Source organism: Toxorhynchites rutilus, chromosome 3 (genome assembly GCF_029784135.1).
Source record: "Toxorhynchites rutilus septentrionalis strain SRP chromosome 3, ASM2978413v1, whole genome shotgun sequence".
Lineage (NCBI taxonomy): Eukaryota > Metazoa > Arthropoda > Insecta > Diptera > Culicidae > Toxorhynchites > Toxorhynchites rutilus.
In genome coordinates, this window is record NC_073746.1 from 43,339,215 (window position 1) to 43,357,804 (window position 18,590).

Consider the following 18,590-nt stretch of genomic DNA (forward strand, 5'->3'; position numbering starts at 1 on the left):
CAGGCGACAGTCGAGCCATGTGATCGATACCGTCTATCACCTGTTTTTTCACACTGCATATTTTCTGACGCCTGATTAAAGAGGAACAGATATCTTGGCTGATTTGTTTTGTGTATTTTGCCGTGTGAATAGTTCAACCGAAGGGCAATTATCTAATGAGTTTTCCCGTCAGTGGTAAAGAAAAACGAGACAATCCATATTGTTTTACACATTGTCATGTTTGCCACATAGCCCTGTAGGGAAACAGAACAAACATACAAGGACAAAGTCAAGCGAACCGTGGCCAATTATGTTTACCGGAACAATTACTGCATTAGTGGGAGGGAACTACGGGGTGGTGTGGGTGCTCTCTTCCATTGTCGTCTGCCCAGTTCACACTTGGCAGCATGCCTCCCTGCTGGTTCGATGATGTGCTAAATATGTTGTCATTGAATTGACACTATACTCGGGGATAGCCCATAACAACTCGAAGTGTATGTATTCCCCTGGGGGGTTTGGCCAGTGGTTGCTTATCTTGGGGCTCTGGAATAAGATTGTCACTTGCCGCAAATTCCATTAGGTAATATAGTTTTCATCAAGGATAAGAAGTTCCGGTCTTTGTGGATGCATAGAAGTAAGACGCAGTGTCAAGCGGTGGCTTTGTGTTGTGGTTATTCTTTTATATGCATTGTTTGATTTGACTTCAGTTTTTTTCTCGTTTCCTACGGGAGCATCACGGGTGATTTGATGAAAATCGAAATGTAGAGCTGGCATTTTTCAATCGGTTATATTAAACAACTGAATTTTGCAATGAAGGAACGAAGGTCCCCTACCACACAAGAAAAATATACGATTCATCCGGAGTATGGAAACAGGTCGTCTGTGTACATGGATTGGATGTGCAACTTTTTTTCTAATTCATTTATTTGTAAGGCTCAATCGCATAAGCTTTGCGGAGCCGCTAATTCAAGGTTTGTTTATACAAAGTTTCAACTAATTGCTATGTTTAGTAGGATTCGACTAAACGCGGTTTACTCGAGTTTAAAAGGGCAACAATTTTTGTGGGATGGGTCAGGTTAGGGATATGGATATGAGGTAACGTTGCCTCAACCAAGAGTTGCCGCACGCACTGTAGCATTGTGCATAATGACCAGATATAGCATCTGGTGTTCGACTATCTGTCGAGGGTGGGCGACGGTGAGATGAGGGGACAAGACAAACAAACTAATAACGAAAAAGAAAAACACAAAAGCATTAAATACTTATACTAGACCGTTTCACAAACATATAGATCAAGATGTGCAACTTAGTTTGTGCCGATTTTTTGAATGATCCGGACGCTTTTCGTCTTTAAAACTAAAATCGTCACTTTTGAATCGTTCAAACCATTTCCTACAAAATCTATCCAATGGCGCAGAGTCACTATAAACTTCCACAAGCATTCAATGCACTTCTGCTGCAATTTTATTTCAATGGAAACAGAAAATCAAAACTTCCTGTAAATGGAGTTTATTTGCAACGAAACTCGACATTTTCAACGCGATAAAAAATGAACTTGTTGTGCAAAACTGAAAAACTTCAAAACAATATATGGTTAACAGATGTCGACACTTCACAATTCAGCAAAAATCAGCTGTCGTCGTGGACTATTTATAGCACCTTGAGTCGTCTTGTGGAAACGGAACATCTGATTAGGCCTATATATTTCTTTTTTATTATACTTATAAACCACACTAACTGGTAGAAAACATAGTAAAGGCGTCTTACCATACAATTCAATGCTGAAGTCGCAAAAAAACTGATATGTCATATACTTTATGGCTTTTGTAATTTGGGGGTTGGTTCCGGATCGTGCCCCTCTACTCAAGTTTTAGTTTACAGTTTCAATGACAAATGTATTTTTCACCATGTTTCATATTACGGCATTTCATTTGGAAAATTATTTTATCCAATTGTTACAACTTGTAATTAAATTTGTTTTCGTTTATTTTTTAGTAAAACATTGTTAAAAAACAAAAAACATACACTGTTTGACCGAAGCCAAATACTGGACACTATTTGACACATAAGACATGATCAACGTATGACCATGTTTCCATTTGGCATTGCGTTGCCTTATTTGTACCAAATTTTGTATTTGTACCAAATTTCAATCAAAATTTCGTCTGTCAAAAGGTGTCAAGTATTCGAGCTCCAGGTAAACAGTGTACTTTCTTGAAGCTTTGATGAACTCCTCGATTAATATTTGATTTGAAATTTTAGTGGCCAACTTTTATTGTTTACATTGGTTTGGTAAATTCATCGAAGTGCTTAAAATACAAAATCATTCAAACAAGGGATCTAGCATCCTGAACCGGCTGATCTGTTTCTCAGCCAGCCCACGTGAATATGTTGCAAAGATTTATAAAATATGGCGTGATAAACCAGCTCATATCGGACCATCTTGTGACGATATCTGTTGAAATTTTTTCATTTTCGTTATCATATTACAATAAAAGAAAAAGCAGTAACTGTAAAAGGTTCCAAAAAGTTTGAAGGACATATCAACTTAGAATCCAAAGACGTTCTTTGATGAGAATATTGCAACAGTGATAATCAATTTTGGGTGTTTCGTTAAATTTTCATTCATTTTTCTAAAAACATGTTTAAGCCATTGTTTTTGGACTCCCTCTCTTTACCAGATTGTAACAGATTAGTTTTTTTCTTCGTTTATTTATTTTTGAGTTCTTTAAATAATAATAAACAAGTAGAAAATAGTTAATATATAGAAAGTTACAATTTCATGTATCTAATTTTTTGGGAAACGCCCAAAACAAAAATACGAAAATCCTTCCTCAAGGTTCAAAAATAATCCTCATCATCATTGGCTATTGTACGCATGAAGGATTTCGAAATATTCGCTTCTTTGGCCAGCTCTCGGATTGATATTAAAACTTTTCGCTTCATTTTCTTCTTGACCGATTACACCGCTTTTGCTGTGTGTGCGGACCTTGGCCATCCACTACCTGGCTTCCGTGGATTCAGTGATTCAACAAGAAAAAAAATGTTTTACTCGGTAAATGGTAGCCAGATGGTGTTTCCAAAGTCGTAATTTGCTATGGAGATTTTGCTGCGAGAAGTAAACTAGACATTCTCTTTTGCGTACATTTTAACGATATTGCGTATATTGCACCTCTATATTGTTCATATCAATTGACAGATGATCGGTGTTAAGTCAGACCGGACCATGTGACATTTTTATTATTTCGAAAAAAAACATGAAGTTTGGTGCTACATATAAGGGGTTTCCGTTGAGCATTCAAAAATATTCCGGTACGTTATCCTGCTAAGTGTAATTTCCCAAATCTGTTGAATGTGGTACGCTTACGAATGCTCAACCTAATGCAATCAATAACTATTTTTTTTAAATTTTGCTACTTGGTCTTCTCTGACTTAACACCGACCAGATGATGTTCAAAGATTAAACGCGTTTCAAAATATACCTAAAAATGGCACAAAATACCCAGAAATGAGTGAATAAAATTTAGGTATTTTCTATGGGAGTAATCGTGAGCAAGTCGTGGCGTGTGGAGAAGAACGTCGAATTGAAGTATTTCCAGGTAAATGTTTTAAAGATTTGAGCAACATATGATCGAACGTTGTCGTATAGCAAAATCACAGAATCTCATATATTTACTCATATTGCCATCACATTAATTTCAGCGCTGGACTCAAATACGTTCGGTGGTGAGTTCCTGTGACATGGTTTTAGCATTTTATGGTAGAGGCGTTCCGCCAATCAGCACGAAACCGAAATTCATATTTTTGGTTAACACTTTCGTCGCCCAGAGCGGCCTAGTTTCTTGCGGGGCCCAAATTAAACTGTCGGTGCGCTAGAGAAATAAGCGGGCAACTATAATAATGAATTCGGGTTCGATTCAGGACTACTTTTCTGTTGAATCCAAATGAAATCAACTGACTGCGGATTAGTAAACTTATAAAAATAAGTTTTCTGTCAATAATACAGTGTTGCCAATGATAATAAAAAATGAAAATCAACCGAACGTACTTGCTCTATATACTAAAAGGGTGTGTCACATCAAATTGCATCACGGAAAAGACGCTGTAGAAATTCGCCCAGTAGACCGATCCTTTTGAAAATTTTAGACAGTGAAATAAAAACTATTAAACAACTTTCCGCAAGAGCAGATCGCTTGCCACACCATGTACTTTTTGGCAAACTTAGATAGTTTCTGCTTGCGAATCTCCTCCGGAACGCTGAATTTGTCCTCTGCGGAGAAGAACAACAGGCCCGGCAGCTGACGAAAGTCCGCTTTGACGTAGGTTTCGTCGTCCATTACCAGGCAATGCGGCTTCGTCAGCATTTCGGTGTACAGCTTCCGGGCTCGCGTCTTCCCCACCATGTTTTGCCTTTCGTCGCGGTTAGGAGCCTTCTGAACCTTGTATGTAAGCAGGCCCTCCCGCTGCTTGGTCCGCTGGACGAATGAACTTGACAAATTCAGCTTATTGGCGACATCCCGGACCGAACTTCTCGGATCACGTCTAAACTGCTTAACTACGCGCTTGTGATCTTTTTCACTGACGGAGCATCCATTTTTGCCGTTTTTCACCTTCCGGTCGATGGTTAGGTTCTCGAAGTATCGTTTTAGTACTCTGCTGACCGTGGATTGGACGATTCCCAGCATCTTACCGATGTCCCGATGTGACAACTCCGGATTCTCGAAATGAGTGCGCAGGATTAATTCACGACGCTCTTTTTCGTTCGACGACATTTTTCCAAATTTACGAAAAATTGACAGTGAAGCATGGCCAACGTGATCTATACACTCTTATCTGATTATAAGCTAAAGCAGAAGATATAATTCCTAAAAATTAAATTTCTACAGCGTTTTTTCCGTGATGCAATTTGATGTGACATACCTTTTATATTCGATGACGATGAATAACTACAATTTTATTGGAGAATATGGAATTTTTCTAAAATCTAAATTCTAATTTCTAAATTTTGTGAATATATCATGCTGAGAACATATATCACATTTGTGGGAAAATAATCGTCATAAACTATATCACATTTGGCAACTCCGATTTTTCACGTGATTCGTTTCAATTGTTCTTTGCGCTTGGTAGATAAAAAGCTACAAGAGGAAGCAAGCCGCAAGTTTTTTTCTCTGAGAACGAGAATAATAATTGCGCAACTCGGATAGGCCCCTGTTTACTTCAAAAACTTTTTTTCTTAGACGCACGTGTTTTTTTTCATCCTCAAAATGTTCACCGGACGACGCAATAGCAAATCTTAAAGCGACGGAAATAGTGATGACGGAATAGTGGGAAGCGCTAGAAGAAAAGTTTTGAGTATTATCTCATCGAGTTCCGATAAGGATATTGAGGAACTATACGGAAGTGAAGACCTGCACGATATGGTAGAAGAACTTACTATAGACGACATAAAGATATGGATTTTTCAACAGTACATTTAAAATGAGATTTTTCACAAATAAATATGTTCTACTAGTCAAGCCATTTCGTTTGATACCCATATTGATGAATTGAGAAAAAATGTCCGATTTTGTGATGGCGGTCATTTTGGATTTACATTTTTCTTAAATGACTGTGTTCTACTAGTCAAGCCCTTTCATTAGTTACCCATATTGATGGGGTTTTGACAAATATGTAGTCCGCCATTTTGTAGCGGCCGCCATTTTGGATTTTCAAGATCATAGAATACGCAGTTTTATAACGACAGCAGAGATAAAGCCGTGCTTCAAATTTCAGATCAATCGGTCAACAGGAAGGAGGTTAAATTTCTATTGATGTGGGACAACCCTGCAGATAAATATACAAACATATTTACAGTAGGTAATACTAAATAAACCGTTTAAAACTATAGTAAAAAAACTATACTTTTATGTTTTTGATTTTTTGATTATTATACATATTTACATTTAAGTGCCTATTCTATCGAATTCCGTGCAAAAACCCTTTTCAAATTGAGCTAGAAAAGTGTCACCCACATATGGGTGACGGGGCCTCCCAGAAAACACACCCGTCACCCAGATCTGGGTGACGGGGCGATCAAAGTGTTAAGCTGAAACTTTGCCAATTTGTTCGGCACTAGGTACTAGGCCATTCTATGGTATTTGTTTTTTTTATTAAAACGTGAAATGTCAAAAGATGAAATTTAGGAATTTTCATTAAAAAAATGCAATTTTTTTAATTCAACAGAAAAAAAACAAATGTTTTAAATATTGAAATTCATATGTTTTTTTTTCTTAATTCTCAAAAAAATTATAGCAATAGTCTTTACAATTTACAACAAGCATATTCTGCAAACATTTCGACGTAGAACTACGTCTTCCATTAAGGGTGCCAAATCAGAAAACAGGTCACGTTTTTATGAAATAAATTTAACGTTAATAACTATTTTTGCCATGAACGGATTCTGGCGATTTACATACCAAACGAATCGGAAATTCCCTAAGATTGCTATACATTACATTACACTACAATATGGTTTAAATTGATGAAAATTGGAAGCATTCTAATTTCCTCATATATTTGTTCTGTCCATTTGTGAGCTTTCCCGGACAGAGCTGTCAATAACGAGCAACGAAGGGGAAATCGTAAGATGTAAGGTCTGTGTGAACAAAGGAAAAGAAGAAGAACGAAAGGGAATATTTGCCTAGAATATAAACAGTGGATCTTGCTGAGGCAAACTTCATTCTCCGTGAGGACACCGACTGGACAACACCGTTGCTGGGCGAGCTGGACGGCGAGGGATCGAATGGTTTCCTCAAGGCAATGGGATTGGAGGAGTAATATGAGGAAAGAGTAGAGTTTTCTAAGGGCCTTTTTGAAGGCTAGAGACGAATGAACCGAAGAAGTTTCAAGTCTCTTTTATTCAACAAAACAACAATTCAAAAAAACAACTAAATTAATGAATTTTAATAACATTTTGGAAGTGAAACACTTAAAAGTTAATCATTTTTAATGTGTTATTATTAATTTTATCCTTAAAATTTATATTGAACTAGATTGTTTCTATCAATTAAAATGAAGTTCTTTAACCGATCCACAATTTGTTCTTTGACGCATGACTTCTATCTTTCTTATTTGGCTGCAATATCGATATAAACCTGGTGAAAATTCAAGCAAAAACTTCAAAAATTACGATTTTCACCCCACTGTACATGTAATAGCCACTTAAACTTCACCTTAACGGTGAAAGGTAACATTTCTTTATGAAATAAGCCATATTTGAAATATAAAAGAAATATTTTATTCCAAACTGAATATAATAGAGTCCAAAATTGTATATAAGCGAGTCTGTATATAATCGAGTCCGACCTGTACTGTATTCTATTAGTCAAATCATTTCATTTGATACAAATATTGAGGGGATTGTAAAAAATACATAGTCGACCATTTTGTGGCGGCGACCTTTTCGAATTTATGTTGTTCATAGTGTAGTGTATTCTCCAAATCAAGCCATTCAGCCATTTTTTTTGCGGCGGCCAAATTGAATTTTTCAAGATCATGGAATACGCAGTTTTATAATGACAGTAGAATTAAATGTATGTTCCAAATATCAGATCAATCATTCAACAGGAACGGGGTCAATTTTTTTTTTCAAACATACATAGAAACAGGTCAAACTGAATAAAACCATTCAAAAAGTAATAAGTTGTTTGGGGACTGCGGCCATCTTGAAATTGGATTTTTCATTATCTGCTATGTTCTACTTGTCGAGAACTTTCTTTTGATACATTTTTGGGTATTTTTCATAAATAACTTTGTTCTACTAGTTAAGCCCTTTCGTATGATACCCATATTGATGGGGTTCTGAGAAAATATGTAATCCGCCATTTTGTAGTGGCCGCCATCTTGGATTTGCATTTTTCATAAATAACTGCATTCTGCTAAACAAGCCTTTTCTTTTGATACCCATATTAGCTATTCAATATAGAATTATTATGCAAATTATTCAGAATTTCCGAAAATCGAAAATAAAATACTCCGGATAATCGAATCCCGGATAATCGAGTTTCCGGATAATCGAGTCCGACCTGTATTCATATATTTTTTTTAGAAAAAATAGGTTTTTTGAGAAAAAATAATTGAAATAAAAAAAATCTGCGTAATTAAAAAAAATGGGGGTTTTTATAATAAATTTGAGCAATTCCTACATTTTATCCTTTGACGAGAATGTTGTTATAGTTTTTAAGTTAGAATTTTTTGTAAAAAATGTGCAAATTTCAAAATGCCATATAAAAATTCATTTTTTATTTGCCCCGGATCAAATGAAAAAACAGTTATGGGCCTTAATGTGTAAAAAAATTGATTTAAAAAAAGTAGTTTTTGAGATATTCCGTTTAAAAACTTTATTTTCTTCTTTTCGGTAAAAAAAATTTTTTTTCAGGATGTATTTTTTCAGAACACACAAAACTAAAATCTATAATTTTGCCTAAGGCACCATAAAATGGCATCGTACCTAGTGCCGAACAAGTTGCCGAAGTTTCAGCTAAATCAAATATTTCAAATTTGAAAAATCTTCGAAAATTCGTGTTGATTGGTGGAATGCCTCAATATATGCTGAATACATAGCAAGATTTTCGAATAACGGATGGGCAGTTTTCCATATTGGTTGATAATCGCGGTAATCCAGAGTTTTTTTCGATTTGGGTACACTAACCGACCATTGCAAAAACCTTTTTCATTTTTAATATTGGGCTAGTTATATTCGCCTGCAAACAAACGTCGTTCGACGTTTCTCGGCTTCAATTCGTATGGATCCCTGCTCCTTTGCTTTTGGATCATTCCAAAAATGCTTGTAAACGATATGAAATGCTTGTCTAATTTTGCTTATTGATTCTGTTGCTTTTGACCTGAGTCCTCATGAAGGATCGTCTCCAATTCTGAACCGTCAAATGTTGTCACCTCTTAGGTATGCTTCTTATCTGCCATACTCAAATCACCACTTCTGGTGCTACGGTGCGGCTTTCTTCGAATGAAACACAAAAAGCAAAACTTTGCCATCTATTTGGCTAAAATTTAAGGGAACCGCGAGTAAGACAGTAAGTAAGTATGATGGACAGGTGGTTGATTTGCATAGTGGCATTATGAATTTCAAATTTCTGTTGATGGGAACCTCTTTCACATGCTATCCTAGAATATTTAAGCCGTCTTATGACAATGAATACTGATCAGAAGTGAAATAGGGAAACAAAAATCGAAAATCAAACATGATTCTGTGTGTGGATGTAATTTTTGCGGCTTCGATATTAAGCATTTTGAGTGGTTTAATTTCAAAATTGAATTCGCTGATGGTTATATTTCGGTTTGTGAGTTAACAGAGAAGCGATATTAGGTATGTACGGAAAAGTAAATTCATTCGCAAGTGATAAATTTCAATTTTTGAAATAATTGCACTAGTGGGGTTGAAATGGACAGTCGTATCCATAATCACATCCAATGCATGATGGAAAGTGGAGGGAAGAATATTGAACTTTTTTTATATTGCTTTCTCTTTTTGTTCTATTTCAGTTACTGGACGCACAAACACTGAGAGAGAGTGAAATTATTCCTCTCGCGAGCGATAAACTTCTACGCTTAGTATATTATGAACCTGTCCATATCCCCCCACTACATGTCCATTATACCCGCACCGCTAAAAATGTTGTAATTTTCGGCTTGTTTTAATTTCAGCAATTTCAGCTTGTTTTAATTTCAGTGTACATAGTCGAAATGACCAAAAAAGGGAAATTGCAACCGAATCATCTCCCACTTCAATCTTCTTTAAAAAAACGTCAATTAGAACTAATGTTGCTTAACACTTCTCCAAAGGACCCACATATGTCTTTTCCAAAATATGTTTGTTCGCTTTGAAACGCTTAATACTCCACATATTAGCTCGTTTATGTAGGGTATTACCACATACCAACAAATGAGTAACAGCATTTTTAAATAGCTGAAAACCAGTTCACATAACATTCTTAACATTATTTTATTCAATGTATTGTCCAACGTTAGCTGCAAATTTTTGAAGCAATAAACTATGTGGGATTCTTCGAAAAAAGTGAAGTGCTGCTCGGCTTGATTATTGGTTATGAACCGTAACAAACTGCAGTTGGGAGAGGTAATGTTTGATGACAACTGTTGCTGAGGTAGGTTATCCAAATGAGGTGCATCCAAAGTTTCCTGGGCGATATGTGCCAGATGTGGCCACGCGTTCACAAAGATCACATTGTCCTGGCTTCACTGCACAGTTCAAATGCATTGCTTGTAGTTAGTAACCTTTCGCGATGATGTTTCCATTAGGCTAGAGTGGCTTATAATAGATCATACCGATCACCAGATGCGCAGAATTTGCATATTACAATGGATACTCGATTGCATTAACCTGGGCCTACGTCACAATTCAATGCAAAAACCCAAAAACGAACGTTGAAAACGATATCCGACGTCTCTTGGCTTGCGTTTATGCGGAATCCAGCTGACGTGATGTTCAAACATACTAATGCTCTTGAAACGATTCGTCGTTTGAGTCACCCAAAAGGATTCTGTGAGCTACTCTTGCGTTTGGCATGATCCAATAACTCAGTATCCTCAAACTTTACTAACATCCATTCGTGATCTTCATCAATGGTCACAGAGGGTTAACATGGTTTAAGCACATTAGAGGTATGTTGTTCATAAAGCAGAGAAATGATAAAAACATATTTTTGGAAATGAAAGAACATGCCAATATCAACACAACAATGGGTATCTACTATCTATTATCCATGAATTATCAATTTTATGAATGCGTTTTTGTTTTCTCTTTTACATTTTCTCATATTAAATTAAAGGAAGGAAACAAAAATGCAACCACGAAATTGGGAATTGGCAGTTCGGTTATTTGAAAAAAATAATATTATGATAATTTTTTAACAATTGAATAAAAAACATGATTCGCGATGAACATACTCATAATACCATAACTTATAATCACTCACTACCATAATAACTCATAACGGAAAGCTGAAAAAATAAGGGAACGAATGAAATGAAAGGAAGAAAAGAATGTTATTCATGGTTCATGTTTTATTCATGTATTATTCAAGAAAAGTAGTTCAGTTTCTTGAACATTTCATCATATAAATAGCTAATTAAGATTAAGGATTTTTTCAACCTGTTTATACTGTTGGAGTATATCTAAATGAAGTTTAATTCAAATCAGAACACTTCTCTAGTACTTTACACGATCTTGGAGGCCTTAAATACGAAGTTGCTTAAGTTGGTTTGTATAACAGAATTACGTAATTATCACTTGTTTTTCAAGTACACGCACATCCTTTTTGTCCCAGTTCCACTCAAAAGCACAACTTCCTGTGATCTGAATCCTTAAAATTAAATCATCACACTTAACTATCACGCCTTCTGAAGCAAGCCACAATTCCAATTCATCAAGGTATTCAACCGTGGCAAAATTGAAAATCGATACGCCTGCAACAATTTGCCCATTTCCGCCATTCGACGTACGGTCTCGGGTCCGGTGCAGTCAATGGCCAATCTGCTGCGGAGTCCGCATACACATGCATATGAAAAAAAGGGTCACATCCGTAGAAATGCACACCACTTCACTTATTTTCCGGCCATCCCGTTTGTAAAATATTGTTCGCCTCGTTTCGTTACCCACATTTTCCATCGATTGCCGAATATCAGCCATTTCAAATGAACCAATTCGAGGTCGACTCGAGTGATACCAATAATAAGAACCGCTGTTCGATGAATATTTCAAAATTGAAATTGATCGATTTCAGTGACCGATTCCAGACACTTACTAGCCGTGATAAATTGGACTGGATTGGACTTATGTTCTGCGCCAAGGTGTTCATCCTTTCCTGTTTTACTGCAATCCGCTTAATCCAAAATTATACCGATTTCGGTAGTTCCGGTTCGAAAAGAGTCCTGTTTTTGTTTCACACATTCAGCCAAACTGCTTTCAGTATACAAATAACACACATATAATAGCAGCCAATTATTCCAATTAATCTTCTAGTTCACCGGTTGTTCGCCCGTTCCGTCCGGATCGTTCAAATTCCCGCAATCAACTGAGATTGTCCGTCCATTTCTAGGGAAGCCAATGTAAAAGCATGCAAATTTTCCCGACCACGCCGATGCCCGACAACGAAAGCGAGAAAACGTTTTCCATTCGAAGCAGGGCATTCTGCTTGCTACACTGAAATGTGTGCAACATAAAACGAGCGTGGAACGCAGTAGGCGGAGCCAGCGCGTTGTCATTTTGCGCAACTGTGCAAATCACAGACGACTGCCAGCCTGAGAGTTTGCTTTTGTTCGCTGGTTACCACCCACTGTGCGGTGATGAGTGATGCTGTGAGCTTTTATGTTTGTTGTTTCCGAAAACTGAAAGTTTACTGTCGGGGAGTGATTTTTCTGACGAGAGCAAGGAGTGAGGAAATGTTCCAGTTTTCGGCAAGTGCTGTGGGGATTGGCTTTTCCAGAACGCGGAATAGAACATGTATGTGTTACTTTAGCAGCCAGAGATCATAATTGATGAGCCAAACCATCGTTTTGTGTACAGTGGATGATCAATCCATCTAGTGATTTTGTTAGCGTCTAAGTGGCTCACAAATAAATTTAAATGATTGATGATTTCTTATGTAATTTAGTTTGTAATTTAATCTGAAACAATTTGTGCCAATATTGGTTCATCCAAATAATCGAATACTGCTCCGCTAATTAAAAATGAAACTTCCTTTGTAGAATAATACGAGACAGGTATTGTTATTACATGTAACAAAATTGCAATAATGCAATAATGCAATTGCAATAATGAGGGAAAAAAAGCAATTCTTTATCTTCATTTTCTCGCTATTACCACTGTGTACATATACACTATGTTTCATAGCTATAGAGACACTCTATTTTCTAGAACTTCCAGAGATATACAAGAGTTCGATTGAAATGATGCACATAGGATAATTTGTAACAATTGAACAAAACACATAAATTATAATGAATATAAGAAAAAAGATGAATATCACTCGAAACCAAGCACTGAACCCCAATACAGCGCGGACTCGATTAAATACGGTAAAACCTGTTTTTGTGCGATTTTTTTGAGCGGTGTATGAAAAAAAGCACATTTGACGAAGTTATCGTTCATTTAGCTTTTTTCGATGGTTTATATGCATTTCATTGCGAAAAAGCATATTTGCGTCTCAATTATCCACATCTGAAATCGTTCCCCTCCTCTCATCAAATGCTCTAAGTTTTTCGAAGTTTTTTCATGACATCATTTCTAACAGCAACACGTTTCGACATGCAACTAAAAGTTCAAAACAGCCACGCGCAACCGAAAAGGCAAAGTGTCCCATCGCAAAGCAGGGAAACAAAAGGAAATTGAACGGTGAATGGCGTGGATTTGAGTTATTTTCTTGGGAGAAACTTTTTTTATGCGGTCACTATCTACCGCACAAAAAAAGTTTTTTTCAAAATGTGTACCAAACACAATTTTTTTAAAGCTGCTGGTGAAGTTTTGCACAATTTTTTTATGCGACTTTTACATTTCTTCTTGAAATAATTTATATTTGAAAAATGAAGAAAAAATATTTTTTTCCAAACTATATATAATCGAGTTCAAAATTGTATATAATCGAATCACATATAATCGAGTCTGTATATAATCGAGTCCGACCTGTATATGGAGCGGAGAAAGCCAAGTTATTGAGGATTCATGATTATCCATGTTTCAAAATTCATCAACGAAAAATTATTAAATAAAAAGATTCGATTTTATGTTCATCGCAAATTACGGATTGCTGTAATTGCTGTAATATATTGCTACATTCACAAAAACATTCGTTTTATAATATAAAACATTAGTCTTATCGCCTTTTTCAATAAAAACAAATGGTAGTTTGCCGCGTTTCAAATACCCCCCCCCCTCCAAACCTACACGGCCGCATCTGTGGAACCGTTTGGAACCGTGGAATTTTTCTGTTACTATCTGGAATATTTCTCGAACTGTTTCTTCTTTGAAGCTTCCGAAACGAAGTTCCCTGACGATCTTAATCCTTTTCAACATTTTCATGCCGCATGTGATCTGCATATAATTCGTTATAATCGTTAGGTTTAGTGTTAAATAAAAAAAATGAATGAGATTTTATTTTAGTCTCATCAATGCCCTAGATTAATGAAGGAACGGGTGTGATAACTTTGTTAACTACGGCTTTAGTTGTGCCGCAGTAGGTTTAGCTCACCTCGTGGTTATTCGCTCAGGGTCGGCTTTGGACCTCGGGAAGAACGTTTCGACCTGGTTTTTTTTACCGATAAACGGACTACGGAAAGCGGGCACGAGAAGCTGTCTGTGAAAATGGACTGGCTTTGTTGATAGGATTGGAAGAAGCGTTAGATTTTTCTTAAAAAAAATATTTTTTTCGTTTTATAAGGTTAGTTTGGTATTGTAACGTTGGGGCCCTTCGCTGCTCTCCGAGGTCGTCGTCTGCGTCGCCGTCGCGCTGCGATGTACTGATGATGTCGGGAGGTGGGAGGGGAACTGTCCTGATTAGTGATACTCTGGAACCTCGATTATACACAATAGCGTCGCCTTGGAACGTGGTCGGAGTCTCTATGTCGGGCACCCGAGGATGCTGTAGCGTGACTCAGGGTCCAGGGATGTCTTCCTCTGCTTCTCTCACTTCACTCTACCACTCACTGGCTTTCACGAATCTTTACTTTTAATCCTCTTTGTAATTTCCAATAACTTATCGTTCAATCTCGTTTCAATCTTTCTTCCAACGTCTAACTTCTCAACTTGTTTGTCGGTTTGTCGCTCCGGAATAAGTGACCGAGTCAATACAACATCTCTTTCCAAGTCACCTCCTTTCCTATCATTCAGCTCCTTTCCTCCTCCTTCTCCCTCCCATTTCCACTGGAATCCAGACAGATGTCTTTTTCGCCTGACACGCAACCTCGTCGGAGCAATGTTGGGTTAGTATTAGGCTGGCAAAAAAGTCCTGCGGTATTTTTTTTGAATTTTTATTTGTTCATAAAATTAGTTACAATCATCTGTTTTAAGTCAAATATGCGCCGTTTTGTTCGATGACTTGTTCCCAACGAGATGCCAACTTCATAATACCCCTGTTATAGAAGCTCGCTTCCTTATTGGCAAAAAACTCGGATAGCCAATTTTCACAGGCCTCTTTTGTGGCAAACTTCTGACTACCTAGCTCGTTCGCCATGGACAAAAACAGGTGGTAGTCACTTATTGCAAGGTCCGGACTATACGGCGGATGCAAAAGAACCTCCCATCCGAGCTCCCGGAGCTTCTGGCGCGTCACCAAAGAAGTGTGTGGCCTGGCGTTGTCCTGATGGAAGACAATGCGGCCTCTGTTTATCAAAGATGGCCTCTTTTTCCTGAGTGCTACCTTCAAGCGGTCCAGTTGTTGGCAGTACAGGTCCGAATTGAGCGTTTGGCCATAGGGAAGCAGCTCATAATAGATTATTCCTTGACAATCCCACCAAACTCACAGCAGAACCTTCCTGGCCGTTAATGAGGGCTTGGCCACCGTCTGAGCCGCTTCAGCGGACTTCGACCACGACCGTTTGCGCTTCACGTTGTCGTAAGTGACCCACTTTTCATCGCCAGTCACCATCCGCTTCAGAAACGGGTCGATTTTGTTGCGATTCACATGCGTCGATACGGTCAAAGATGTTTTTTTTTGCGTCAACGTGTGTGGTACCCATACATCGACCTTCTTTGTGAATCCAAGCTTCTTCAAATGGTTAATAACGGTTTGATGACTTATCCCCAGCTCTTGGCCGATGCTACGGCTGCTACTATGCCGGTCTTTCTCGGCTAATTCAGCGATTTTGTCGCAATTTTCGACGACAGGCCTTCCGGAGCGTGGCGCATCTTCGACGACTTTTACACCAGAACGAAAACGTTGAAACTATCGTTGTGCGGTGGAAATGGAAACTTTATCGGGTCCATAAACTGCACAAATTTTATTGGCAGCTTGAGATGCATTTTTGCCTTTGTCATAGTAGTACTGTAAAATATGTCGGATTTTCTCTTTATTTTGCTCCATATTTGCGACAAACAAAATGCTGTCAAGGACTATATTATAGCGCGCAAAAATGCCTTTCCAACAAGCTATAGTATGACTCGATACAATGAATACAACTAGAACTACGCGCTTACAACGACAGCCTAATATATATATATATATATATATATATATATATATATATATATATATATATATATATATATATATATATATATATATATATATATATATATATATATATATATATATATATATATATATATATATAAATGGATTTCTGTCTGTCTGTCTGATTCTTATGGACTCGGAAACTACTGTACCGATCGACATGAAAATTGGTATATATTGGTTACTCGAGAATTAATCAAGCAAACGAAATCAAATTAGGTATATGGAGGTTTTGGGGTGCAATAAATGATTCTATGGCGGTTAGATACTCCTTCCCCCTTCTCTTAGGGGGGCTGCCATACAAATAAAACACAAATTTCCGCATAACTCGAAAATTAATCAAGAAAATGCCAAATTTGGCATGCGAAGGTTTTAAGGGACACAACACGTTTCTATGGTGAATAGACACTCCTTCCGTCTCTCTAAGGGTGAGCTGCCATACAAATGAAGCATTTATTTCCGCATAATTCAAGAACTAATCAAGCAAACGGAACTAAATTTGGCATGTGGATGTGGAGGCGGAAGAAACATTTCTAAGGTGGTTCGACACTCCTGCCCCTCTCTGAAAAATGAAAAATGAAAAACAAATTTCTGTATAACTCGAAAACTAATCAAGCAAATGGAGCCAAATTTGACATGTGAAGATTTTAGGGGGCACGAAACGTTTCTATGGTGAATAGACACTCCTCCCCTTTCTCTATGGGGTGAAGAGAGGAGGGGTCTGTCTTTATTCTATCATGTTTTCTTTATCAAACATTTATTCCATGTAACGGAGAAACATGTTACTTGCAAGTGGTTGAAAAATCTTGAACGAGAATTGTATCTGAAAATAATCTGATATTATAATGATGAGTTTTGGTAGAAGTACTAGGAATTTTATAATAAAAAGTAATTTCAACGGGGTCGATTAGAAGATCAATCAATGAACAGTTCTGCGATTAGACTCATGAACTTGCGCTTAGTAAGAAAACGTGAATGTTTGAAGGTATTGATAACTAAAAACAAATTTTGGGCGCGACGAAGTTTGCCGGGTCAGCTAGTTTACATATATTTAATCAAGATATGTACATTTGACGACAATTATACCAGTAGTAGCAAAAAAAAAATGACTTACACATACTTATAGACTGGAAATATTTACACAAACAATCTTTTGTTACTGATGAATTTTGAAATGATCGGTAACAACTTCTAACTGCTACTTGCCTACGTTTAATCACAATGAAACCGTTTAACTTCACAAGTACTTTTTCTTAATTTTCTAGTTTTTAGTTCATTAATTGTATCATTAGTATACATTAGTATACAGTGACGAATTTCCGCAGTAAACTTCAAATATCAATTTCTCATGCTTACGGAACAAGAATCAGATATATTTGGCAGCACTGGATAGCTTATACTGTTAAATGTCAGATGTAAACAAACAGTGTTGAGTAAATGTAAAGATGTCGAAATAAGAGAGTAATCGGTCAGTCGTCGTCGTTTTATTGCGCTCCGGGGCAATCGTTAAGGTGTCGTAAAGTGTCGAAAAAAAAAGTTTATTATATAAAGAAGACTTGGGAAGACGCGCCGGAAGAAATGCAAGTGCCGTTTCAATACCGCTGAACGAAGCAGGGTAAAAAAAGTAGAAAAAATGATTAATAAGAATCCAGCGAGATCAATGAGGTCCATGGCTCAGGAAATCGGGTGTTCGGATTTCTCAATCCGGCGAGTAATAGCCAAAAATTCTGGCTATAAGTTGTATACGCTCCGCAAAGTTCGATTCATGAACGCTGCAACCAAATCACGACGATTGGAGGAAGCTAAAAAAATCGGTTGAAGCATCATCATCATACTAAACCTGTAATCTTTTCCTCTGATGAGAAAAACTTCAATCAGGATGAAAATGTGAATCGACAGGTGTCTTGCACCAGATCGTAGTCAGTTTCCTATCGTCATGTCAACGAAGTTTCCGACCCGTGTGATGGTTCTAGGCATAGTCTCTAGCGAGGGGGATGTAATACCTCCGTGTTTCATTGATCAAGGACTAAAGGTAACAGCCGATGTATACTTGAAGGTTCTGCAGGAGTTTGTTGTCCAGTGGGCGAAGAAGGTTACTGCCGGCCGTCATTTCATTTTTCAACAAGACGTAACACCTGCTCATAATGCCAAGAAAACCCAGAAATGGCTTGCTGAAAATGATCCGGAGTTTTAGGAGAAGGAAATTTGGCCCTCCAACAGTCCCGATATCAATACTTTGGTTTATTTTGTGTGGGGCGTCCTCGAGTGGGATACCAATAGAACGCCTCACACCACACTTAGATCGCTGAAAGCTAAGATCATGGAGGTAATGACATCTATGGATCGAGACATGGTAAAACGTGCATG

The 18,590-nt window shown here is 37.3% G+C and overlaps 1 protein-coding gene across 2 annotated transcripts in view; it reads right to left on the minus strand.

Annotated features, from left to right (window-relative positions):
• The window catches only part of LOC129775609 (ETV5-related protein Ets96B-like), a 47,029-nt gene extending 34,987 nt beyond the window's left edge, over nucleotides 1-12,042 (minus strand). Inside the window, exons 1-2 of one of the 2 annotated variants that reach the window (XM_055780564.1) lie at nucleotides 12,025-12,042; nucleotides 11,802-11,956 (exon numbers count right to left, since the gene is read on the minus strand). In XM_055780564.1, the coding sequence (XP_055636539.1) occupies nucleotides 11,802-11,855 (54 nt within the window). In that variant the 5' untranslated portion in view covers nucleotides 11,856-11,956; nucleotides 12,025-12,042. Of the gene's footprint in view, nucleotides 1-11,801 lie in introns of both variants that reach the window. The other variant, XM_055780563.1, reaches the window with a different exon arrangement.
• Nucleotides 12,043-18,590: the final 6,548 nt, after the last annotated feature.